The 27,481-nt window shown below is 39.3% G+C and overlaps 1 protein-coding gene across 1 annotated transcript in view; it reads right to left on the reverse strand.

Annotated features, from left to right (window-relative positions):
* Positions 1-27,481, reverse strand: part of CGNL1 (cingulin like 1) — a 70,603-nt gene that overhangs the window by 8,755 nt on the left and 34,367 nt on the right. The window contains exons 8-14 of the mRNA XM_077828320.1: positions 23,314-23,520; positions 22,722-22,826; positions 16,128-16,280; positions 15,190-15,360; positions 11,095-11,256; positions 9,872-9,961; positions 1,373-1,456 (exon numbers count right to left, since the gene is read on the reverse strand). Of these exons, the coding sequence (XP_077684446.1) occupies positions 1,373-1,456; positions 9,872-9,961; positions 11,095-11,256; positions 15,190-15,360; positions 16,128-16,280; positions 22,722-22,826; positions 23,314-23,520 (972 nt within the window). The remainder of the gene's footprint in view (positions 1-1,372; positions 1,457-9,871; positions 9,962-11,094; positions 11,257-15,189; positions 15,361-16,127; positions 16,281-22,721; positions 22,827-23,313; positions 23,521-27,481) is intronic.

A 27,481-nucleotide genomic window follows, 5' to 3' on the forward strand; every position in this document is an offset into this window, starting at 1 on the left:
TAACTGGAGGATCTGCGGGGAAAACCCAACTCCTGATTTATCAGTAGGCGGCACTCTTTCCTTTAAACTTATTACTGAGGTGATGTCTAGCATTACGTTGTCATGGCTGACTCAGATGAGTCAGCATTGCAGGATCAGGCTCTAAAATGGGGTGAAACCGTTCCATCGCACTTTTTGTAAGACTATGGGCATGAACTTTGGAATCCTGCCCCGATCTAATTCTGGTAGTTACATTCTACCTATCTAAATACCTCTTTTATTGCAAGTGGATAAAGTATTGTTCATCTCCTTTTATCCTAAACTATCAAGTGGTCCTGTTAAATAATACTTGACATGTTCGACCACAGTGTGGGCTGTGTGTCAGCAGTTCCTAGCATATGTCTGTCTGTAAATTGCTTTGTAATCCACCAGGATGAAAGGCACAATAAAAATGGAAGATTATCTGTCTGCAAGGGAGAGCATGATAACTGTTTCACAGACATTATTAAATAATTTTAAAATACTTCCCATTGTATAAGATAAAAATTTAGGCAACAGAAGGTAACAGTTCTTTTTATTTCAGAAGAATGCTATTTTTCTGGAGTATTGTTGTTATTATTTCTGCAGAAGTAAATATCAGAGCAAAACTGTGACTGCTTAAAATTATTAATTTGGTAATGGTATGCAGAACTCTAAAATTGTATTTAGAGTTTGGAAGATTTCTCCCTCAAAATCTGATGAACTTTTTAGATCTAGGCTAGTTGACAGTATTTTTGACATTTTACTGCGTTTTCCCTACATTAGTCTTAAAACCAATCAATATAATTGGGTAGTTCATTTTTCTGAAACTAATAATTGTACAAAAACAATTGTTATATTTATTATTTATAATGTCTTTCATCCCAAAACATATAGACAGACTGTATACGGTATAGGGATTCCTTCCCCATCACTGAAATACTGCCATCTCCGAGATGAAAATAGGAGCTGATAAAACTACAGAGCACTGTACAGTACAGTGGGTTAGGAAATAAAAGTGACAAATGTATTTAATTGAAATTGCAGGGGAAATCAGTGATGAAGAACGTAATTACAGAGTTGAAATTCAGCCAGAATAATGGGAACAATATCTTTACTCTTATGAAACTTGCCTTGGGATCTTTATTGACAAGTGGTCTGTAACTCACTTTCGTCTTATCTCATCTAGAGATGGTAGGTACATCAAGCTCACTAAGCTGAGGTCACATAAACTAGTGAATCACCAGGACTACTGCCCACAGCCCTCAGATGCCACTTGAATGCTTCCAATCAAGGCACAAATGTACCATGACCGTGCTCAGCTTGTGAGATTTGTAGGGATCACACATTGAGGTGGTATGGCTGCAACCATTACCTGTCTTTCCAATGAAATCTTGTCACACTCCAAATCTTGTCTTGTAGCTCTTTCTTGAAGTAGTTCGTTCCTCATTTGTTCAATCTATTATAAAAAGAAAAGCTAGAAACTTCAGTTCAGTGATTCAGCATCTATATTATTTATTTATTCAGAAGTATGAAATTCCCCTTTCCATAAGTGGCATATTGAATAGCTGTTACAACTATAACTCTGGACAAAAAAGACTGACACCTTCCATACTTCAGCTGATAAAACACCCCTATCAATAAAGAATTAATATAGGGCTATACCATTCCTCTGTTTTATCTAAGTACTTGTTTCCACTGGAAAATTCTTGTGAAGATCAAAGAAATATAACAGCTGCTGGGAACCATACAACTTCACCCTTAGAAGAAAACCAATATGGGAGCCGTTACTGAGCTACAACCATATCAGTGCAACAAGGCAGTGATGCCCAAATTCCCTTCTGCCCCTGCTCCTTCTGGGGTTGCCATCAAAATCATTACAAATGCCTTTGCAAGTAGTTCATGTATTTACAGTATTTATGCTATATCCTAGATAGTACCTAGTGTAAAGAATATCATCTAGGGGATACATTGAATACCATGATAGCACCAATTACAGTACTTGTGAAGACTTTTGTGAAGCTTTCAGTAGTGACCACTCTATTTTCCACCAGAGTCGACCCAAGCCTACTGATGGGCAGGAGGGAAGGCAGAGTGAGGGCAGATGGCTTCAGCAATGTTACTGAGCATGCTCAGTCCAAGCCAAGCAACAAATTTAGGGGGCACGTGACCCCGCATACTCCTCCCCACGTCGACTCTGTTTTCTAAACTACTATAGTTATGTATTAACTCAGGCTGAGTAAACATACTAACTAACTTTCACTTCAAATAAATCTGTAACAGAGTTATCTTACAAAAACCTTTATGTAACCATCAGGGAATCTTACATACAAATGAAATAAACAAAGTTGAGACTGTGACAGTTAAACAAGCAGCGCACATAGAACAGTTTATCCTGGGTCACTTTCACCAAATTATCACCTTAAAAATCATAGCTTTAACTAATCACACGTTGAAAAGTTGTTCCTATAAGTTTTATATAAATACAAACAGCAATGGAATTGCATGCAGTTGTACGTGTTTTATCCAAGTGGCATTTCACAACAGCAGAGACATTCCTGAACACTAAGGTCATATTAGTTACTGGACTAAAAACGTTAGCACATGGCTCCATTCTGGCAACAGCTAAATGGAGTTCTTATGGAACTAATTGTTGCCTATAGGCCTGGAGGTGCAATAATACCTCGGAGGTGGTTTTTTCCCTTCTTTAAAGACAGTAAACAAACATTTGCTCAGTTAAGATTTAATGAAAGATTGTTTTAGTACTTTACCCTTCTATGCTTTATGAAGATATCTTTAAGGAGGCAGTTATAAGCCCCCCCCAAAAAATTCAAGATGACACAGGAGTATCTAGGTTAACTAGGGATTTCAAAAACATCCTCAGCCTAACATTAGGAGTAATTTTAATGCCCCCACAAAAGGATGACTAAACAGAGTGAGCAGGGCCGTCCCTAGGGGGGTGCAGGACCTGGGACGGAAGTGACGAATCCATCACTTCCGAGACTGATTGCCAGCCAATCACACCAGCCAGCAGCGTCCCTCAAAGCGCGGTGCTTGGAGCGGTCACCCTGATTCATCATATCCAAGGGATGGCTCTGAGAGTGAGTTGCAAAGCTTTCTTAAAGTTTGTTTTGATACACAAATGTGCATGATCATTGTGTGTATCACCATTCCTGATCTTTAAATCCGGGGATGCTGAGAGCCATTGAACCAAACTGTAAATCCGATATATGATGGAAACCACTTCAAGCCAGGGTTGCACCCCCAGCACCCATAGTTTCAGCACCTATGTTTACATCATAGATTCATAGATACTAAGGTCAGAAGGGACCATTATGATCATCTAGTCCGACCTCCTGCACAACGCAGTCCACAGAATCTCACCCACCCACTCCTGCGAAAAACCTTGTTAGTAGATCATCTATCCACTTGTTAGTATATCAGAAAAAGCCCTATTGTCAGGGTCATGAAGAAATTATTCATTCTGCTATAATTGCTTCAGTGATGCAAATAGGCACAGGAAAATAAAGCAAGATCTGAAGTAAAATGAGTGACTAATTAAAAACGCAACTGTTAACTAGAGAAAGGGTTTTTGTTAGATATTAGAACTTGTTTAATGGGCCATAATGTAGCTCCACACACTAAAGCACTATTGTGCTCTTACTGTGCTCAGAGGCCATGACAACTGTGCAGAACCATCACCAGGTCTTAAATTAGGGAAGTATTTAAAGGATGATTATTATATCGCCAAGATAATTTCTGCGACTGCTTGAAGTTTCATAGTAAAAGTAGCGTCACAAAAAAGAAAGGGAGAGGAGAAGAATACAGTCTGATTAGAGTGGACCTCAAGCAGGAATTACACACAAATTACCATAAAAAGAGGAACAACAGGGTGCAAATCCTGTTGTAGACCAGCTCCCAGTTGTCTCCCTGTACTTATCATTAACAAATACACAACACTAAATGCAAAGGAAAAACAATACCCCGAAAATTGTGCTCTGAAAGACAACACAGCAGTTAAAATTTACTGTAGGTTTGTAGCATGCAGTGCTTTGTGCTCAGATTCTACCTTTTTAAACATATATAATATATTCTAATTACATTAAAAGAATAAACTAACTGTGCAGCTAACTGCAACAGTTATCACAGCTGGATTTAGAGAAAGCTAAAAAGAAAGCATTGTAAGAAGTAATAGTATCAGATTCTACAAAGCTGTATTAGACATAACAGCAATTAGTGCCAGCTTTAGGATTAGAAGCAGCTGCGGAGTTTGAGTTTAGTGAAAAGTAATTTGATTTCTAATAACCTTTTAGATGCTATCACCATTGTTTACCATCTCCCACTGGGTACAAAGCCTACATTTCTTGAGCAAGGAAAAGTGAAAAAAATGTATATTAACCTACTGTACATGTACAGTTCTCAAGCAGCTGACTCAACAACAACAAAGACAGCTAAGAAAGCTAATAAAAATGGTCATCCATCATTGAAAAGAAACTTCCATTTCTACATTTTCACTTACTAGCTTTGCACACCTGATGCCAACTAAGGAGCAGATGCACAGCAATCCATTGGGACTATTCTACCAAAAGGAAGTGAAGGACACAGCCAATGCAACTTTATCCTTCCAGATTTACTCTGCCATTGCCATGGAAACTGGGCTCACTCTCACAGTTACTGGAAACAACTCTGATGTCAATAGATTCAGGTTTGTATTTTTTGTGTGTGCACAAAGATTGGTGAAGCCATGTCAAACGTGTTTCCATTATGTTAGCAAAAACAAAGTAGCCCAAATAATTTCCTTTCTTTGCTGACAAAAATGCTGTATACTAAAATCTTTGGGCCCAATCCTCCTCCCCTTGACTTCAAAAGGCAGCAGGACTGCTCCCTCCTCCCTCTTGTGTTTGGTAAAGTCTTTACTTTTAACATAATTAGTAGCACTTTATCACAGATAAAAATGCAAGATGGGCCAGATCCATAACATTTGTATCCTGATCCTATGTTCCCCAATACTCAAAGCTGTTCAGATCAGGTTTTAGTTAGGCCCAGCCATGAAAGTAATGTCTGAATGCAAAGTTCCCCAAGGTTTGGAGCTCTTTGGAAGAGGAGTTTGGATTCAGGCCTATCATTTGCTTTTCAATTAATGAACAAACATTTTAGCTTTTGATCCTTCGAGAAACTGACACTGGTAGTGCGAGTCTATGCAGAGGACTAACCAAGATAAGATTTCTACTTTGCAGTGATCCAATACTTTGAGCTCAAGTATTCCTTTCAGTTATTTCTGGTAACTGCATGTATTTTGCACAGGAAATGGATCTTCTCTGAAGGTACAATTTGTCATATTCAGGATTCATAGTAGAAATTGATGGTGTATGGTTGATCCAGTTCAGGAAAAATAAACCTCTTCAACAATCTGAAGTTACTCCAAATCAAATTTTTATGGAGGGCTGATATTAAGTCCATATCACTAAAGAAACCATTTCCACACACACTTATTAGTTGTATTGTGGTGCTCCCAAAAACTCTCAACTAGAGGCAGCCACCACTGCACCAGGTTCTATAGAAACACATACTAAAAGACAGTCCCTACTTGGAAGAGTTTACAACCTAGAAGATAAAAGGCAGATGAAGGAAGGGGGAACAGGATACAACATACAGACTGTCACAAACGTAACGCTGTAAGCCTATCATCAGAGTAATTGTGGACAGAGGCAGGTGTGGAGACAGACGATATGGGGGGGATGGACAAAGCAGGGCACATGGGGTTGCTGCGGCAGTCACATAGACTGGGGATCAGAAGGGCTTGTGGGTTGGGGGGAGAGAGAGTGGGGCAGGAGCTCAGGAGCTAGTGGGCGGGGACAGCACTGAGCCAGGAATTGAATGGGAGTGAGGATGCAGGGCCACAAGGGGACAGAGGGGAGCGGGAGACTGAGTGGGGGGTGCAAGGATACACAGGGACAGGGGCAGAAGTGCCTGCCTAAATAGGAGAGGCTAGGGGTATTCCAGGGTGTGCACGTGGGAGGTTCCTCAATTCCCTAATGACCCGCTCCCCCATAAAAAAACTGTTCCATACTTCTCCCATCCACACCTAACAACCCTCCAGGTTCACTTCCAGGCTCCTTCCCAACAATTACTTCCCTCCCTTCAGGTCCTCCATTACCCTGACTCCCCCAAGCCTTTACACGGCTTCTGAGAGGTGTGGGAAATAAGTTTCTGTATTGTAGTTTAAATGAATTATTACTGAAAGTTCTGTATTAATATTCCTAATAAGGAATCTATTTGTCAGAACACATTTCCTAACATTTTTGTTGTTGTCTGTATTGTTACAGACATACTTGCTGACATGTATTTTGCAATAAATTACCAAAATAATTGAAACCAGCCTGATTATATTGTGCTATTTTGACAAATAAAATATGCAGAATTTTAAAATATTGTGCACAGAATTTTTAGGCATAGAATTACCCCAGGAGTATAATGTGCAAGCATTCCCTCACTGATCTGCTGAGATCCCTCATTTCTGAATCAGAGGGGTCACCTTGAGGGGCTGCAGGGTAGTTCAGTGCTCATGCTCATTCAAATCTTTGACCTCTTCCATGAAACCAACAAGAATTGTGCCAAGTTAGTGCCACATATGGAGGAGGTTTTAGCAACCGAGATATTTGCCCATTGGGAAGTGGATAGAGATCACTTAACGCATTGCGCACAAGCACATTCCCATCTTGTGTACATGCAGGCAGATTGTGACTAAAGAACAGAATTCCTGTGTGTTTCAGTGCTCACACAGCAGAGTAGCAAGACAATGTGACATGCTTGCATCACATGCATCTCTGAAGTGGCAGCTAGATATTTTTTATGAGTAGGTGACCAATCTAAGAAACTGAGATTTCACTCTGTTGCAATCTTGAGTTGAGGCAGGGGAGGGGGATAGAGACTAATCAGTGTCTTCTGCAGCCCTATCTCAGATTCAGGGCATTATTGAAATAAAAAAGATGGTGAGATAAATTTTAATTGCAAGTGAAATTTTTGACCTGTTAAACTTGACAATGTTTATTTAACTGTTTAACTTGAGATAAAAGTTAACCAGTCATTTTAATGTGTTTTTACTATACACTGGAATATTAGTCTTCATTATCAGCATATTAAGATAACACATTCATAATAAAAAGGACATTTACAGACCACAGATATTACCAGAACAAATCCATTATCATTTCTCACGTCATTATAGATGCTTAGCAGACCCTGAAATACTCTTCAGTATTGACAACTTAGCCCACTATGGCATAAACTCAAAACAAAACAACCTTTGTAACTCATGCGTGAAATGAGAAACTCTGGATCTCAACACAAACACTTTTGCCTGTTATGTGACATTCTAGTTACCCATCTGTATTTTAGGTTTCCATTTAGCTACTAAATTAAATTACTGAAGTGCCCACTAATGCAGATTTGGCTAAGGTTGTTTCAGCACAGACTTGCAGCACATGCATGGACTCCAGCATTCAAAGCTTCCTAATTAAACAATGACATGATTACAAATTATAATGGGTCCTTTACATTCTTAATCACTGCAGATAATGAGAGCATCTCACACACACTGATTCTGAGCCTGTACGATCTCAGTGAAATAATGATAAAAAGACGCTACCGAAATCCAATAAGAGTCTGAGAAACCTTAGTCCCAACAAATTACTAACAGGATGCAGTGGGGTTTCAAGGACACACAAAACCAGTTTGAGGCTTAACTCATTTTAAGGCACTTCAGCTATCTCAGTGGGAGATACTATTTCAGTGAAAAGACATGGAAAGCAGGATTTTATTGCCTGTCTCTCCCACTGAAATTGAAGCTACTCCAATCTCAACAAGGCTTTTCCTTAGAAATCAAAAGAAATTAAAACAATATTATATGTATTCCACTGAGCAGTATCTGACTCTGCAAGTAGTCTCCATGATTTCAAGGAAACTCCACACTGAGGTACTTAAATAATCAGACAAATCGGGGCGACCGCCCCAGGCCCCACGCTTTGTGGGGTCCCGCACTTTGTGAGGAGGTGGGCGGGCAGGGGTGGGGGTTTGGGGGAAGGGATGGAGTGGGGATGGGGCCCCAACCTTCCCCTCCCACCCAGCATCTCCTTCCCACCGGCAGGCCCCGCCAATCAGCGCCTACCACCGATCAGCTGTTTCGCCATGTCTGGAGGCGCAGGAGGTAAGGGGAGAGGAGTGAGGGTGCAGCATGCTCGGGGGAGGGGGTGGAACTGGGCAGGCAAGAAGGATTGCAGAGGTGTGGTCTTGGGGAAAGGGGTGGAGTGGGGACAGGGCCTGGGCAGAGATAGAAACTCGGCGCCCATGTCCAGGGCCCTGCATCCCCCTAGGGATGGCCCTGGTAAAATATAATAAATAAATAAATAAATAAATAATAATGCCCAGTTCTTATATAGCAATTTTCATCAGTAGATTTCAGGTGCTTTACACGTAAGGGCAGTATCATTATCCCCATTTTACAGACCGAGAAACTGAGGCACAATGTGTTGAAGTGATTTGCCCAAGGTTAGCCAGCAGGCCAGTGGCAGAGCTGGGAATAAGGCCCAGGTCTCCTGAGTCTCAGTTCAGTGCTTTCTGTGCTAGGCCACACTGCCTTCCTCAAATGTAGCCCTCTGTCAAGATAATGGTAAGTCAATAAAAGCAATTTATTCTTACTTCACTTGCTGCCATTGGCATGACATATGTGAAGGCTAGAATTATGATTTAACTTTTTCTTGCTTTTTAGATTTTACAGCCTTAGTGTTATTTCTAAACTTTGAGGGAAATTTTCAGAATGGCTTCAAGCTTTTCAAAATTATTGTTTTGCAAAATTATACTTTTTTATAGCCAAACATTTGATTGACTAAAACTCAGACTTGTGTGCAAGCTGTATGATGTCTGTCTACCTAGTTTGTGTGCATACATGCAGTTTGTGCACACAGGTAAATTTCTTGCATGCACAAAAACCCAGGCCAGGAATTATTATGCCTGCAAAAAAAATGACAGACAAATTGCATCTGGAATTTTAGAGGATTTCTTTGGAAATCTGTCTCTGTGTGTAATAAATAAGTTGTCTCATTCATAATTCATTGCACAACTAATTCCAATAAAATAAAGCACAGTATTGATAGGTATTCTGTTTAGTGTAAACCATAAATAAAAAGCTCTACCCCACTGTAACTACTTACCATTTTGAAACTAACATCTAAAAAATGGCATGAACATAACACCACATTCAAATTGCTGTGATATGCATGTTGTCTGAAAAGCAGATCAGAATTTCACATATCATCTATATCTTTGTAACTGGCTTAACCAACCAAATCTGAACAATCCAGAAGTTTGTGAAAAGTTTGAAAACTATGTAAGAATTTTGTGGCATAAGTCAATTTCTGTTTGCTGTGTATGACAGTCTAACACGATATACTATCTGCTCCACAGGACAGGTGTAATAAAGTGTGTGTACTGCTGAAGGAAAGATGGTTTTGGGGTTAGAAAACATGAACAGAAGTCAGAAGATCAAGGTTCTATCCATGGTTCTGACAGACTTCATAGATGAACTAGGAAACTAAAACTCATTGTTTCAGTTTTCCCCTGTGTAAAATGGGAAATACTACTACTTATCTCAAGGGTGTTGTGAAACTAAATTCATTAATATTCATAAGAGACTAAGAGATTCTTGTATTGAAAGCTCTATTGTTGTTGAACATAATTACTATCTGGCTTGCATGCAATGCAATGAGCATCTAACTTGAAGACTGATATTTAATGTATTAATGTTATTTGTGACTCTCTTCTTCCTCATCACAACATTACGGTTGGGCAAAGTAAACTTTGTTCACTGGTCAAGTACCTGTTCTCTGCACCTACTAATCCTTTCAGACAACAAATCTGAATTGTTTCTTTCTTCATCAAGCTCCAGTTCCAACTGGGACATCTTGTCCTAAATGAAAAAACAAAAGTAGTTCAATGGATTAAGCCTTCATCCTCTTTACAACGCTACTGAGCATTTCTCTTTAGGACTGCAAGGGCTTGATTTGTCTGAAGATAATATATATATATATATACACACACACACACACACTCATAGGTATGTATGTATGTACGTACTTACATACGTAAGTAACATGGCAGAGAGATGTTTGAAAAGTGCAGCCCCTGTGACAATTTGCAGAGAACTCAGGAAAAAGTATCTGTATTGTACTAGAAAAGCCGACAAGAGTTTAATAGTCTGTTTGCTATTAACTTCATTATTTAAAACTTCAGAACACAGCTTTCTTCAGTGCTGTTCAATAGCTAGCTTCCAGTTTGAACATGATTTCTCTTTTTACTGCAGTAACAAATTGAATAAACTGAAAAAATTGTCTGAGAAATTCCATTGGGAAGGAACATTGCAAGCGTATTACAAGCTGAATTATGCAAAAATGCTTTTTACAATTTATTCAGTTTCCAATAACCTATTATTAAATATTCATTGGTCAGGGACACTTGCAGTAATTCTATGAGCATAAGAAATTGCAGATATATAATATTAAACAAACAATTTAACAATAATATTATTTCTAGAAATACTCTAGAGGTGCTACAACAGAGGGTTTTCTTTAGAAATTAGAAATTAATTTTAATTTGTTCACAGCTATATAAGAGGCCATTTACAAAAGCAAGATGAGGGCCTAATTCGGTGCCCATGCCCACTGAAGATAATGCGAAGACTCACACTGATTTCATTGGGAGTGGATCAGGTCTTAAGTGCCTAGGAGTTAAAACTTTCTGATTTTCATGCCTGATGAATTAAGGAGAACGACAGAGGTAACTGGTAAGAACTTCCATTTGTCACATGAGAAAAAGAAAGGAAAGTATTGAAAGAGCTCTCAAAGTAACTACCATTCAGAACATAATACGCCCTATCAGATGTGCTGAATGATTTTTCCATCAGATGAGATCAGATTAGTTTGTTGCTTCCAAAGCACAGCCACAGTAAAAAAAATTAAGCGTTTCCAATCATCTCTAGCAAAAAATGTACTATACATAAACACCGAGCATCCAAAGAACCCCTCATCCAAAAGCTCCTTTTACCTCCATTAGTTTCATTTGTCTCGCCCGATCACTTTTCAAGTGATTTTTGGCTTCCAGTTCATATTCCAAGCCTTTCACAGTCTGTTCCAGCAGCTGAGTTTTTGTAATTGCCTCATCCTGGGCTCTCTGGTTGCCCCGTAAATCCTCTTCCATAAGACGCATCTGAAACAAGAACGCAGGTGGCACAATTTATAGTACATTTCTTTGTAACAGTAATGTCAGTAAATGGGCTACACTTCTGCTACGACTTTAAAAACAAGTTCTTAAAAACCAGGATGAGAGGAAGTAGGTAGTACAGTACTATGTGCTTAGTACAGTAATTTTTATTTCATCCACAAGATGGCACCAAGTAAATAACTTTGGATCAGAGTTCTTGGATATGAAAATACCCTTCCGCGTACAGGTTTCACTGTAGTAATAATACAAATTGGATTTTTAACTTAATTCTCTTTTTCTTAGCCAATTGTCCTATAGCTTTGTGGATGATTATGTCTCTGGTAACTATTTCCATCAGGTTTATTTGCTTTTTTTACCATCACTACAGTTTATTGATGCTTTCATATGCCCCTTGCTCTGGCACTAAGGCACTTTGATGGCAATATTATATTCATGGTATAATTACTATTGTATATATTAAACTATATCCCAGGGGTAGCCAGCCTGTGGCTCCGCAGCCACCTGCGGCTCTTCAGAAGTTAATATGCGGCCCCCTTCTATAGGCACCAACTCTGGGGCTGGGGCTACAGGCGCCAACTTTCCAATGTGCCGGGGGGTGCTCACTGCTCAACCCCGGGCTCTGCCACAGGCCCTGCCCCCCCTCCACCTCTTCCCGCCCCATCACCTGAGCCTGCCGTGCACTCGCTCCCCCACCCAGAGCCTCATGCACACCACAAAACAGATGATTGGGAGGGGAAGGTGCTGATCGGTGGGCCTGCCGTTGTGTGGGAACCTCGGGGGGTGGGGTGGGAGGGGGAGGCAGGAGGATGCTGATGAGGGCTGCTGATGTATTACTGTGGCTCTTTGGAAATGTACATTGGTAAATTCTGGCTCCTTCTCAGGCTCAGGTTGGCCACCCTTGCTATAGCCCCATACATATATAGTAAGAGGTCCATCTCTTGAGGAGAGTTTTCTTTCCTAACTGTGTTCTGTGTTTCATTACATTCTCTCACTTAAGCTTACACAGTCCCATTAAAAGGTATAGTTAGCACGAAGCTCTTAGCTCAATGATGGAGCATTACCAGGTTATAGATTATTTACAGAGCTATTTTCCTGTTGGAAAGGCCAAATGAGAGAAGGCTGGATAATTACAGGCCATACATTTTACTGTGCTACTAAGATAGTTATCTGCACACCAATTGGAAGCATTCAATATGCAGTGTGCTATATGCCAGTGTGTGACACTAAGCACCCCTGTATTCACACCCAACACACGACTGTAATAATCTTTGTACAAAATATGCCTTGTGAGGTATCCTTTGAAAACTCATGACTCACTGGTCAATGATATCATGGGGAAATGTATGTAGCAACATTATAATTAAAGTTATGAAATCCCCCTGTGTAATGTTATTACCACATGTTCAAAACAAGACAGCCCTGCCTAGGCAAAAGTTGTCAAACAGGCCTATTCTAAACAAAGGAATGTGGGTTCACCTCAATTTACATATAAATAGTAAACAGGGCTGGCAAGAGAGCAGGGGGAGGAGATGGCAGGAAACAGAACAATTTGGATTTCAGCACACACACCTAGGGGAAGAAAAAGCATGGAGTCCTCCTTCACCTGTCACCTTCTTTACTGCTTGAATAAACTTTACTTTGAAGGGTAACCTGCGGAAGAATCCACTTCAAACATTCACTGGACTATAAAAGAAAGGGGTGAGAACCCCAAGTTCTCTCTCTTTCACCTGAGATGACAAAGGCACCAGCATATTTGGGCCTCTGGGAGAGATCCTGACCAAAGAAAGGGTCAGTCGTCATGATCCTGGAAGACTGTGGGTGAGAAAAGCCACCTTGAACAAAGCCTTGAACCAAAACTTGCTAGATTAAGTTTTGGACTTTTAGATGCGCATTTTCACTTTTATTTGCCTGTAACCATTTCTAGCTATTTCTTATGTTTGAATTCACTTAAAATCCTATCTTCTTGTGTTAATAAATGGTGTTTTATTTTTTAAATCAATCCAGCGCTGTGTTTAAACTGAACTTTTTGGTAACTCCATTTAAAGGAACAAACTGTTGAATATTGACTCTGTACAGGAGAAATGAACATTAGTATCTGAACTGTCCAGGACCGGACTGGATATTGCAGAATTTGGGAAAATTCGGGACAGGGAGTGCTGCTGGACCAGGGCTGCAACTATACATGGACCTACACGCTGGAAGATCATTTGTGAGCAGCCCAAGTTGGGAGCTTCAACAGCAAAACATTGTGAGGCATCCAAGGTTATGGAGCAGACAGTGACACAACCTCTCACTGGTCTGGATTGCACCCCGGAATGTGACAGTGTTTCACTGGATTGACATCCCTAGAATCCAATGTTTTATGTCTCCAACTACAGCATGGGCAACAGTAATGAAAGAATTCGCATACTGCCTTACCCACAGACCTCAGAACTGATTTGGAGGACCACTAATACGAGTGAGAGGATAATTTAGTCTCCATGCTCATTCAGTCCTCAGCCTTTCTGATGAGACTCTCAAAAAGGATGCCAAGTGCTATATGAATTCTTGTCTACAAGGAACTGAATGGCCAACATACCTATTTCACTGAATGAAAGGCTTATTTGTACCTCTCACTCAACACAAAAAAAAATGAGAGAGAGAGAGAGAAACACATTTGATTGTTCTGAAGTTTGGTTTTTTTAAATATAAAACCTATTATACGGAGGCTTCTTCTGAGAGGAGCTTCTCCTATAATTTCAGGATTATGCTGTATCTTGTGTAGCTAGCTATACAATAAAACATCTCATGCCCTAACAATTTACACTCACTTATAGAAATATAACGCAGCACTCTACAGTCAGTCTACAGTGACACAGTTTAAAACAAAATTAACACAGTCTTTTTGTAGAATAATATAAGGTTGGGTTTTTTGTTGGGTGCCTGGAGTTTTTTTTAACATAAGAAGGTGTGGATTGCTTGCAGTTACAGCAGATGACTTTTAAAAAAAGAGTTTCAGTAATAGTTATAACCAACATGCGAGTAACAAAAATACAGCATCTTTCAGTACGGATATTGATTGCTTTGAAGAGTTTATTACAAGTTACATTGATGATCTCACTATCCTACTCTCTATCTTCCAAATGTCATTGTGACTCTTCAGTTCTTTACATAAACCACGCTTCGCTGAGTGGAAAGAATATGGAAGGAAAGAAGAGAGAAGAATGTACAGCAACAATTCTTCAAACTAACCTTTTTGTGTTATATTTTTTCTATTAACTTACACTCTAGTTCAAAGAGAAAGAAAAAAATTGGAAGTTCTGCCTTGGAAGTTCAAACTCTTAAAATATATTTTATACTGAGGACATCCATGGACTGTTCATTCTCAAAGCTTTTCCAAATACTGAACAAGTGTATTTAGAACTTGAAAGAGGCCGGACTGATTTTATGGTAGAATTTACATAATTAAAAGCCAGAGACTTCAAGGCTGTGGCTGATTCTGGGCTGCACAAATAACTTTGTCATTTAAATCTGAAACATCTCAAACATCCATGACTATTTCTTTAAAAAGCTAAAGCCAGGCTGTCTTCTTGTACTTTTTAAAAAATAATAAATTTCCATCTTTTTCTGATTCAAGGCTATTTCAAAATTCTCAACTCTCTCTTCACCAATCAACATTAAAAGAGCAAAAGAACTTCAGCAGAAACTTTACATAGCATGATAAATTCCTCAAACACCCTTTGCATTTATCTATTGTATCCAGTAAACCCCATTGCCCTTGTAGAAGCACCACCCTGATGATCATCCTGGAGAATCAAACACAAAAGCATGGTGATTAAGTGCACAAGCGCATGATAGCAAGATTCTTTGTCCTGAAAATTGTCTGAGGAGGATTCTAGGTCAAAGGTTAAACATGTCATTCAGCTTATGAGCCAGTACCTCATCCTGCATTTTCATGGTTGTCAGGCGTGATTTTTCTAACTCAAGATTTTTGTCTTTTAATTGTCTCTGCATTTCTGCAAGTTCCCTGCGATTTTTCTCCTTGTACTCATCAAGCTGGTTCTGAAGCTCCAGAGTGGATGACCGGGACACTTCTACAATTTCAGCCATCTGGCAAAAAACAAACAAACAAACACACACACACACACAAAATTCCCCACGAGTAAAGCAATGCTAGAAGGGAATCTGTCTTCGTTAGTAATACAGAGGAATATTTTTCTTCTTAACTGCAGTCTCTCCTATGTTACATTAAGAAATAATTCACTGTGTAGCAAACATTTTCAAAATGGTGTATATGTCCAGCTGAATTTCTATGCACCAGTTTGAAAATATGCAACTCTAAAATAGTGTTTCTAAAATGTGTGGCAATACATTTCCCAGATCATCCTATTTCTGCCAGCGGCATTTACAGGTGTCTTGTATTTAAACCTGAACAAATTAGAATTTATTCTATGAAGCCATCACTGAATACTTCATCGTACCAAAACTAAGCTGTGTACTCACACATGCAAAACTAATACAACAATGCAGCAGCTGGAGAAATCAGCTTCAAGTCACTGCAGTCCAGCTGATGGTTGTGCTGAGCAAGGACTGACTTAGTCTGTTGTACATAATGGACGAGAGCTCAAATATGGCATCTTATTTTAACAAAACAGGAGTGTTTTACCATGGTATTTTCAGATTGCACCGTTCCAACTACTGTTCCAGTCCAGAAAGCTTTTATTGATAGTCACCAGGTCAAAGACACTAACAGCAAAGTTCACATTTCACTTTCATTTACACTCCTTTTAAGCTCTTTTCTTTGAAATTTGGCAGTTTATTTGAATTTTTCCATTAGATATCTTATCTCCTACAGCCTCTTTTAACTTTAACCTTACCTCCTTGTGTAACTTCTCAATAGTCTTGTCTAGTTGCCATCGCTCATTTTCCATTTCATTCTTTGTCCTCTTTAATTGTTCCTTCTGGTTAGTTTCACCTCTTAACTGTTCGGTTAACTGTTGCTGTTCCTGAATAACCTGACTGAATTTTTTCTGCATTGAATGGAAAAGTTACACTATAAAACATGACAGCCATAACTCTCTGAGAAGTCAAAGGAATTTGATGTAATACACTAAACATATCCCATGAAGCAACAACAATAAAAATCATAATACGCTGTAACACAAAATCAAAAGGAAGAAAGTTGCTGAGTCACGCTTTGACAGTCTATGACAAATAAAACATTATACAGCCATGTAATATTTACTTATAAACATCTACTTCTGAAATGCTGCAGAATTCTGAGGACCTATGACTGTCTGTCTTGTTGGCTCTATTACATGCAACGTCCATAGTCAGCTGAAGTTGCACAGTGCCTGGCAAATTTTACCTTCTGCCACAGAATTCAATATTTTATTTCAGGTTTCATATTTCTTTTGTTGTTCTTGTTTATTCTATCTGAAAGTCTCTCTAAATAATATATTCTTTCACCTTCATTTGTGCTGCCTTTTCTTTCCTCAGCATTCAAGAAATGTGTTTGAATTGATTAATTCTTCCAAAAAAGAGTGAAAGAACTGTTTAGTTATTAATGTTTTAAATTATATTTCCATAGCACCCAAAAGCCCAATCAGGAATAGGCATCATTGTCTTAAGTCCTGTACAAACAGAAATAGACAGGGGTCCCTCTCCTGCCGAGCTTGCCAGGTTAAATAACCCCTTCATCAAAGCATTTTACGTTACTGTTGAAGCCAGGCTTCTCTTTATGCATTAAGGATCACCCAGTTTTAAATGAGATGCAGAACTGTACTATATAGTTACACACTGGGGTAGGGGCTCCAGAACACCAAATATGCAAAAAGACCAATATAGATGTTCAAAAAATTCACCACTTCAGTCAGAACTACTTGTTCAGTATCTTCAACCATATATTCTATGCCTAATAAAAAAGTCACACTGGGCACAAAATTATCAGTGACACAAAGCTAAGAGCTTGCATCCATTTTTCACTGGCTGTCTATATAAGATGAAGGGATTGATCTTAAGTTGCTCCTGTTTGATGTTTAAAGACATTAATAGAGGTCAGGGGAGCCCAGCTATATTTTGAGACCATGAGTCTCATGTTGGTGGGTTTCAACTCTTTGAGGTCCCCACCCTTTAGAATTCCACCAGAGAATCATGGCAGCTTTGGCTGTGGTGGCCCCCAAGACAAGGAACCAGCTTTCCTTAGAGAGCCCTCCTCAGTCCTTCCATTCACACTTCAACACATCTGAAAACTTTACTTCTTCAGAGGCATTTTCAGTTTTAACCATTGTGGCTCATTGTTAATAACCTTCTCTCTTTTTTTCTTACTGTCATGTCATTTGGCTTTTCTAAAAGGTAGCTATCAGGTTTAAATAGGGCTTGCTTTTATCAGACTGAAGGCTCACTGAAATGTTTCTATTACATTTAAAAAAACAAATTCAACAATAACGACACAATTTAGTGATTAATCCCCTGAAGCATGTGCAACACAAATATTACAGCATGTGCTAGTGCAGTGTTTCTCAAACTTTTGTATTGGTGACCCCTTTCGCACAACAAACCTATGAGCGCGACCCCCCTTGTAAATTAAAAACACTTTTTTTTGCATTTAACACTATTATAAATGCTGGAGGCAAAACGTGGTTTGAGGGTGGAGGCTGACAGCTCGCGACCCCCCCCCATGTAATAACCTTGTGATCCCCTGAGGGGTCACGACCCCCAGTTTGAGAACCCCTATGCTAGTGCATGCATGAGAAACTGAAATCAACTAAAAACAGATGATACAGAAAAGTGAAACCAACTCATCTCTTTTAATTGCCCAAACTGGGAGAAACATAAATATGAAGCAAACAGCATAAATAGTGAAAAACAATTTAGATTTTAAGAGTCACTTTTTAAAATCTATGCTCAAAAGACCTGGGTTCTATTCCCAGTTCTGCAGTTGGTCTACTGGATAAATTTAGGCACATCACTAGACCTTTTTGTGCCCCAGTTCCCACATCTGGGGCCGGGGGGGGGGTGGGGTGGAGGAGGGGGGACATGCGCGTGCTAATGATACTGGCGTCCTTTTGTAAAGCTTTGAGCTCTATGGATGAAATGTACTATAAAAGGGCTAAGAATTAAATATCTGCAAAATAAAAGGGGGCTTTTCAAAGTACAAGTTTTTACTTGACAATGTTTTTTTATATTATATCTGGCATTTATATAGTTTGCTTTATTATGTTTAAAAATATATTTTAAGGCTTTTGTGAGCACTTCCATGGGCACTTTATAATTAAAACCCTAATTACAGCTGTAGTTTGCATATGGGACAAGAAAAGAGAGTGTTAAATGCTTTAAAAAAAAGCTCTCCTTTGAGGTTCTTGGCATCCCTTATAATTCCGTATGCTGGTGTTTATCAGATATGTAGCCCAATTAATATTTCACAGTGTAGCTGCTCTCACTCAAGCGAAGCTAACACTAGAAGAGTAACCTGAGTTATCTACACACTGCAGTGTTAACTCGAGACAAGAACTTTACATGTTCTTCCATCCACAGCCAAAGGGCCAAAGTCTGATCCCTTAGAAGTCAGTGGCACAACTTCCGTTGACTTGAGTGGGATCAGCTGTTCGCCTGAAGTACTGTATAAATGACATATGTTTTGCAATGTTGGCAAAGGACTTAGAACAATTAGTGTCTGTTGGTTTTTTTAATAGCCTATGAGTTCTGTGATGAAGGTGCGTAATGGAAAGAATAAGCAGCTTTCTTTGAGATAGCTCTCAGGAAACTCCTAGAAGTTCCTGTTCTCAGGGACTGCATAAGACCCTGGGGAAATTTTGGCATGTGTTTCGCTTCTAAAATGCTGGAATACAGAAAAGTGGTTAAGAAATGAAAGTCATACTACAGAGGTTAGCACAAAAAAATCAGTATTTGTCTGAGCTTCCGTAGCTGAAAACTGCAATAAGCTCACATCATTCTAGCTATGGAATCTACTTTGAGAGAAGCTATTTATTCCAAGTACCCACAATAACCACTTTGAAGTGTCTTGCAGCTTTAACCATTTTGAATATGAATCTGGGAAGGAGAAGCATGGCATCTTGCTGTGTTTACTGTAATGGTTACAGCTTTATTCAGTAGATTTCTATTGGTTCTTGATGTGTTACTCCATTATTAGTTATTTGTATTGTGAAAGCACAGAATCAGGAATTAGGACCCCATTGTTCCAGGCACTATACACACACATAGAAAAAGAGTGTTCCTGCCCCAAAAAACTTACTATAGGATTCATTTCACATTATTAATATTTTCTCTTTAGAAATAGGCTGCAGCTCAAGTGATGTACAAAAAAAAAAGAACATAAATTAAAGACCTGTTCACAATGGAGCACTAAACTATGCTGGCTACCACTGTAATCAAAAACTATGAAGCATGGTTCTGCTGGAGTGGTGCTGCAGTACGGACAGGACATTGTGCCAAGTAGTGAGATGAAACACTGAAGTCTACTTCTCTTCCTTGAAATCAGGATTAACTGACATGTTCTAAAAATGATTCTCAAGCTAGAGCTAAGCAAACCATTCAAAATAAAATGTTAGTTCAACAAATTTAGCCCATCTTTGTGTTTGCTAATTATCTGCAAACAGAGTTTGCCTTGCTAGTTATTTGAAAAAGCTTTGCTGAATGGCATTTTGAACATACTTCCCACCCACGGATTGCTCGCAAACCATTTGCAACAACTACTGCTTCAAGAATTCACTATTCATAATTTTCTGTTTGTGCTGCGTGATTGTCCACCTAAGCAGATGGCACTGTTTCTGCTCCCTGAATGGGTGACTCCCATTCCAAGCCCTTTCAAAATGGCCACACAAACACTCCTTTGAAGATACTTGTGGAAAACACATATTTGTAGGGTTCTTTATAACACCTTCTCTTTCTGTGAATTGTTTTGCAAAAAACCCACACCCCCCCATACACAAACATCAAACACCAATTGCTCATTTAAATGTTGGTAGCAAGTAAATACAATAAATGGAATTGTAATTAAAATAAAAGCATATTCCATTAGAAGATAATTAATGTTCACAAATATAGTATTCAGGGGTCTAATAATAACATATGTTGTAACTGGGTTAAGTATAGATCCAAGTCATGTTCTTTCTGCTGGGCATTACAAATGTATGAAAATAGTTTTATAACAAGCTCTAATGGACCAAGCCTAAGGTAGCTGACAGGCATCAGAAGACCAACACTGACAATGCATTAGCTGAACAACTTGGAACCAATCAAGCGGTGAAAAGAGAACCTGTACCTGAAAGCAGGGAGTTGATTTATTAATTTGATTTAAAAGATTGTCAGATTAAAATCACATTTTTAAAAACAAAAAGTTCCTTACCTGTGCTGTTAATAAATTAACAAACCATTGTGTTAATAAATTAGATTCTTAAAATGGACACAATTTTAAAAATTTAACTTCATTTTCACATTTTTTTCTTGTTTTATTATGTTTTCCATTGAATTCAGATTTAACTGAACCATGAAACCAGACTTGTCAAGAAAGTTTCCCTTTGTCTTATAGCCCACCTGTAGTCAGGTTCACTTTGTAGTTTGTGCTGCAGTGGAGTAGAGTTTGAGTTGCAGACCATACATGGGAATGTTGAAATTCAAATTAAGACCACTTTTTTGTGTTTAAGAAATATTTCTAACAACACACAAAACCCTTATATTTTAGCTATGATTTACTTGACAGAATCTCTTTAATCTTAGCTTCTAGATTCAAAGGTGAATTTTACAATTTAATATTTTAGAAACACCAGTGCTTTTATAATGCACATAAAGGTGATGTGCAAGGAGGAAAAATTGGGTTTGTGCCCTTTTTAGCTGCTCTAGGATATATCCTGTTAAAGGGTGTGCCTGCCCTGTATCACCGCCTGCTTGCCAAGAATGGCTCTGCTGACCCCTGCCTCAGTTTCCCCTTTTTGCAGGACCCATTTAAATCTCCACACAATACAGATATTCAAAACATTCCCTTTCTGGGGTTCAATTTATTAAGTCCTGCATGAAGTTTTTCAAAATAGAACTCAACCCTACAGTTTTCATCCCAGTTTCATCTGGGCCACGCCCCTCCTCCTTGAGGGTCTGCCTCTCCTTAAAAAATGTTGTATTTTGCCTCAGTCCCAAGGTGGGCATAGCCCTTCCTCCCTGAGGGTCTGTCTTCCTGCTCTCCCAGCACCTCTTGCCTGGATTTGGCCTTCTCCACAGGCCTTCCCCACTGGTATTTCTCTCCTTCCCCCCATCCTGATGCAGGGCCCTCCAGGAGCCTTCCAACTCTCTACAGTGTCTGTAGGCATCTGCCTACTACTACTACCTGCAGCTGTCTCCCCCTTTGTAAAAGAGAAGCTTACTCACCTTGTGCAGTAACTGAGATTCTTCGAGATGTGTGTCCCTGTGGTGCTCCAATTCAGATGTCGGTGCATCCCAGCGCCATGGATTGCAGATTTTGGGTAGCAGTGCCTGGTTAGGACGTGCGTGCATAGTAGCTGTCTCGTGGTGCTGTTGGCGATTCAACTATCGCCTGTGCGTCCCAACCCCTTCAGCTCCTTCTGAACCTACCACCGCTAGGGTTTTGGTAAAGACTCGTGGAACCATCGACAGACCAAATGGCAGTACTCTGTATTGGAAGTGATCTTGTCCCACTGTGAATCGTTAGCCACTGCTACTAAAAATCTCCAATCAGTGGTGCCGGGACGCACTGACACCTGAAGTGGAGCACACACAGGGACAGCACTCGAAGAAGAACCTCGGTGCCTTCCCTTACGCCCAACTGGGCAGCAGGTAATCAGTCCAGGTGAAATGGACCCCATTCCCTCTTCAAAGGGTCAGTCACCCTTTGACATGTCCCTATCCCTCCAGTGGGGCACAGGCCATCTCCCGAAATATCTGCCCACCAGAGAAGCCTCCAGGTTTCTTCACATTTGTTTTCCTGCTGCAAGTAGTGCAAGTCTGAGGTTTCTCCTCCATAGCAATTCCTCTCTCCATTTCTTCTCTGTGTCCCCACCACGCTCCTTCTCAGCTCAGTAACTGAGATCTGGGATGGGAGGGAGAACGGCCACTACCCACCCCATCACTCACTTACAGCTAGATTTTTCTTATTTATATGACTGCCAGATTACAGCTTCTTATCCTCATACATGTAAAGTCTAGCTGAAACACAACCCAAAGCTGACAGATAATTTAAAAATTACAAAACAGATTTGTCAAAAACTGGACAAGTTCGCTGGGGATTTATTTCCCTCCAACTTTGTCCAATTAAAAAAAAGATTTTTATTTTTAAAGAAGGCAAACTTTTAGTTAGATGAAGCTATGCTTAGAAGAAAGATCTGAATGGTGCTGTGAGGGCAAAACTTAATAGAATGGGAATTTAAATAGGACCAGAAAAAGTCAAAACTGCAGAAAACAAACAAGGACATTTAATATTCTGACTAAGTTGTTGTACTTGCCTGCATATCCTCCAGCTCACTTTCCAAAGACTTTTTCACCAACAGCAGTTCCTTTCCCTCTTCCCCAGCATGTGCCAGGACATCTTCTAAGTGTTGCTTTTCTTTCTACAAAACAGAAGTTGGATAGATTCAGGAATGCTGATGTTGCTTTCTCTCTAATCTGCCTTCAGAAGATCTGCAAGCATAAACATAAAACTGCAAACACTTAAAAACATCTTCACTGCCTTCCTCTTGCCTTCCACTTCAAGCTCCTCTTCCACACCTCCAAGACTCCACATTGCACTGCACCCTGCCTACAACCTCCCATTTCCTCTTAAACTCAGTCAGGCACATCACCAATGTGCCCATCTTCCACTCTTCAGCGTTATTTTTATACTGTCATGTCAGCTGAAGCAGCCTCCCTGTACCTGTAGGTGAAGCTCCAGCCTGCTCTCTCCTTCAAGCCCAATGGTTTTGCATAGGTTTTACTGCACCAACAATGACTTTGCCTGCCTTCATCTTATCTTTCATCTTTTATTTTTGTGCAATGTACCCATCCAATCACAAACAGGAAGAAAACCACACTAGTTATAGGTCTGGTTTTGTAACTTACCTCATATCTCTCTATTTTTTCCTTCATTGTATCTTCTTTTCCTTTCATGTTATTAATCTGTAGATGGAGTTCTTTAATTTTGTCATCTAGCTCTTTAATTATTCTCTTCAATTGTTCATTTTGCTCAGCCAGCTCCTTCACTCTATTTTCTGCACCTCTTTGCATCTGTTCTACAGTGTTTCTTTCACTGGCTAGGGCAGCAGCATTCTAGTAAAAAAGATAACAGAAACAGTGACACACAAAACCTCCATTTTTAAAGACAATGTAAAAAATATGCAGATTGTTTCCAAACAGAGATCTCAGTCCATGTAATCCTGGATGACAATTTTAAAGATGGAAATATTTTCTGATTCATATAGATAAATGAACACTGTCAACTGGAGTTTTTGGCATTTTGGAGCAAAATCCACACTAGAGTTAAAAGTAAATTAATTGTACCCTCAAAAAATACACATGCAACCTATGCTCTCAGAAAACTTGCTTTTGAGCAAGTTTTGATTCAGAATAGCACAGTTGCCTGTTTTATGACCATAAACTCCATTTTGAGAACCGCACCATTCTGAGCGAGCCCAAACTCATATCCATCTGTGACCTATAACAAGCCAGTTTGCATCCAGATCCCTAGAGCTGAAAGGGTAATAACTCTTCTCCCACAACTATACATCCATACAAAACTGTGGCTGTGCCAACCTGGAATATTCTATGAAAGGTCAGATTTGTGTGGGCCACAAAGGTGCATTTGTATTACTCGCAGACCCATGAACCACAATACCCAAAGTTACCAGCTAAGCAGGTAAGAGACTTCTCTTTCTGAAGGCATTACTACACTTTCAAATAATATACACTATGTCACCTCATATTCTTACTTTAAAATGTCCCATTTTAAGCCCTTAGGTAAGTGTAATCTCATGCTTAAGTATTTTTTAAAGTTACCATAAAAAAAACCCTAACAGATCTCAAGAGCAATGTGAGCCCTTGAGGAGTGAGTTTCTGTGTATTCAGGATGAGTTTTAATCTGTTTAGCTATAAGTGAGTTGCTGTGGGTTATATGTTTTACTGGAAGGTTAGGGCAGTGGTGTTGGGAATTTAACAGCTGTTTTTTTGTTTTTTTTAAATTAAGATATGTCGGGGTGCTTAAAGTTTTCAAAGGGATGCTTTTTGTATATTTGCTTAGAAACAAAAAAATACAATGCATTAAAGACAAAATTATAATAAAACTACATCAGATATTTTCTCACATGACATGGTATTATACTGTGCATTCATAGTTTTTTTGGCAATGAGCTTGGTTGCAAGCATTTGAATCTTTGCTTTGTATAGATCATATCACTTGTATAATATTTGTCCTACTGTTTATATATGGCTATGCAGTGAATTTGTTACAGTTCAGAATCTATAACCAGAAAGCTTACTTTAATATTATTTTGAAAACATGAATAAACAGAATTTAAAAGTAAATTAAATAAAGCTAACCTTGTGCAACTGATAAAGAATTGGGGTTCGTTAACATTCAAAATTAAACCCAAGTTAACAAAAGGACAGAGAGTCAGAGACATAAGCCTACGGGTAGAGGGAGAAACTAGTGTATTGAGGAGTCATAGAAATGGCAATGAGGAGGAGGAGATGGAGGAATGGCGTCATTGTTATCATTATATGTGGTGTGGCAGAATGTGGAATGGACCAATCATGTGATAGAACAATCCCGAAAAGAGTTGACTCAAGTGAGCTTAAATGTGTATGTGTACATTTTTAAACACTTCAACTCATAGGGGTGACCCCCTAGGTGGACCTGATCTTTGGCCCTTCGCTTATTTTTCATTCAAAACTTCCACCAGGAACGTAAGACTGCTTGCTCTGTGATAAAAGGTTTGATTCTTGACCCTGGACATTTAGGACCTAATCTTGCAAAGGAATCCATCAGCACAGATCTTTATTTCCCATACAAAATCCCATTGACTTTTACATTAGTAACTTCAAAAATATTTAAGCACAACATTGTGTAGGGGTTATATTTACATTCATCTCAGAAATACAAAATGGATTATCCAGTGTAGGTGAAGTGAATTCTTTTGTAGATAAAGTGAAAAGAGGGGTGGGTAGCTATTTTACAATATTTTTGCTTTACCGGCAAAAAATAGAGGTAAGCAGTAATTCATTTGTAAATTGAAACAAAGCCAATTGCTTTTTAAATGGAGATTACTCGCCAGGTGTAAAAGGACAAATCAGCAACAAAGCTATACCGTGCTGTATGCTACTGGAAAAATCAACACAGAAGAAGAAGAAAGAAGAAGAAGAAAAAAAAAAAGGAGTACTGCAAACTTGATTCAAGTTATATAAGAGGCTCTTATTCTACAAAGGACCCTTCACTAATTGTTTTCTAGTAAGCAATAACAAAAATATGCAAATTACTCTGATAAAGCTGTAACTCAGAAATTGCTCAGACTGTCCATTCGGGTTAATGAACTCTTTATACAAAAACTGGCAACACAAGCAAGATGACAAGTTCTAGTCTTTTTGTAAGTACACAAAAAGGCAGTCAGTTTTTCTGTACATACATATTGGTTAAAGAGCTTTGAAATGGATTTCTGCTGATGCTGTAACTTCACATATACTTTTTGGTAATATCCTCTGTATTCATTTATTTTTGCTTTTTGTAATGCAGCATAGAGTTTTACTAATTAGCAGGCACTCTACCAATGGCTCCTTTTCGTTTCATTTTTTTCCCCCTTTTACTAGCTGAGTGAAAGAAGCTTAGGCATGCTGGGGAGTTTAGTGAATGGAATGTTGATTTGTCTGTTCTTTCTCATCCAACCGCCTACACACTGCTTCAGAGTTAGAGAGAACACAGAACAGAAGGCCCATACTGTACCTGAAGTATCCAGCACCTCATCTTCTGTGTTTGTCATATCAATACTTTTTTTTCTCTTTCTGGAAGCATTATTCATTTAGAGCACAGTACCCTCAACAACAGGAAGCACTGTAAGTGAGGCAAAAGGAACTTTACCCACCAGAGTTAAAAGTTAAAAGTTCTGTCACAAAGGCTTAATACAGTCATATCTCAGGATCTATTCTGACCTGCCTTTTGCTTTATGTATATTATGTAAAAAGAAAAGGAGTACTTGTGGCACCTTAGAGACTAACCAATTTATTTGAGCATCAGCTTTTGTGAGCTACAGCTCACTTCATCAGATGCATTCAGTGGAAAATACAGTGAGGAGATTTATATACACACAGAACATGAAAAAATGGGTGTTATCATACACACTGTAAGGAGAGTGATCACTTAAGATGAGTTATTACAAGCAGGAGAGCAGGGAGCGGGGGGAGAAAAACTTTTGCAGTGATAATCAAGGTGGGCCATTTCCAGCAGTTGACAAGAACGTCTGAGGACCGGGGGGGGGGGATTAAACATGGGGAAATAGTTACTTTGTGTAATGACCCATCCACTCCCAGTCTCTATTCAAGCCTAAGTTAATTGTATCCAGTTTGCAAATTAATTCCAATTCAGCAGTCTCTCGTTGGAGTCTTTTTGTTGTAACAATTGCAACTTTTAGGTCTGTAATCGAATGACCAGAGAGATTGAAGTGTTTTCCAACTGGTTTATGAATGTTATAATTCTTGACATCTGATTTGTGTTCATTTATTCTTTTACGTAGAGTAGCAGCCATGTTAGTCTGGATTCGCAAAAAGAAAAGGAGTATTAGTGGCCATTAGTACTCCTTTTCTTTTACGTAGAGACTGTCCAGTTTGACCAATGTACATGGCAGAGGGGCATTGCTGGCACATGATGGCATATATCACATTGGTAGATGTGCAGGTGAACGAGCCTCTGATAGTGTGGCTGATGTGATTAGGCCCTATGATCGTGTCCCCTGAATAGATATATGGACACAGTTGGCAATGGGCTTTGTTGCAAGGATAGGTTCCTGGGTTAGTGGTTCTGTTGTGTGGTTGCTGGTGAGGCTTACCAAAAGAAACTACACCATTTGCTCAAGAAACTCCCTGAAAAAGCACAAGAACAAATCCGCACAGCCACACCCCTGGAACCCTGACCTGGGGTATTCTATCTGCTACGCAAGATCCATAAACCTGGAAATCCTGGACGCCCCATCATCTCAGGCATTGGCACCCTGACAGCAGGATTGTCTGGCTATGTAGACTCCCTCCT

The sequence above is a fragment of the Eretmochelys imbricata genome, chromosome 10, assembly GCF_965152235.1.
Source record: "Eretmochelys imbricata isolate rEreImb1 chromosome 10, rEreImb1.hap1, whole genome shotgun sequence".
NCBI lineage: Eukaryota > Metazoa > Chordata > Testudines > Cheloniidae > Eretmochelys > Eretmochelys imbricata.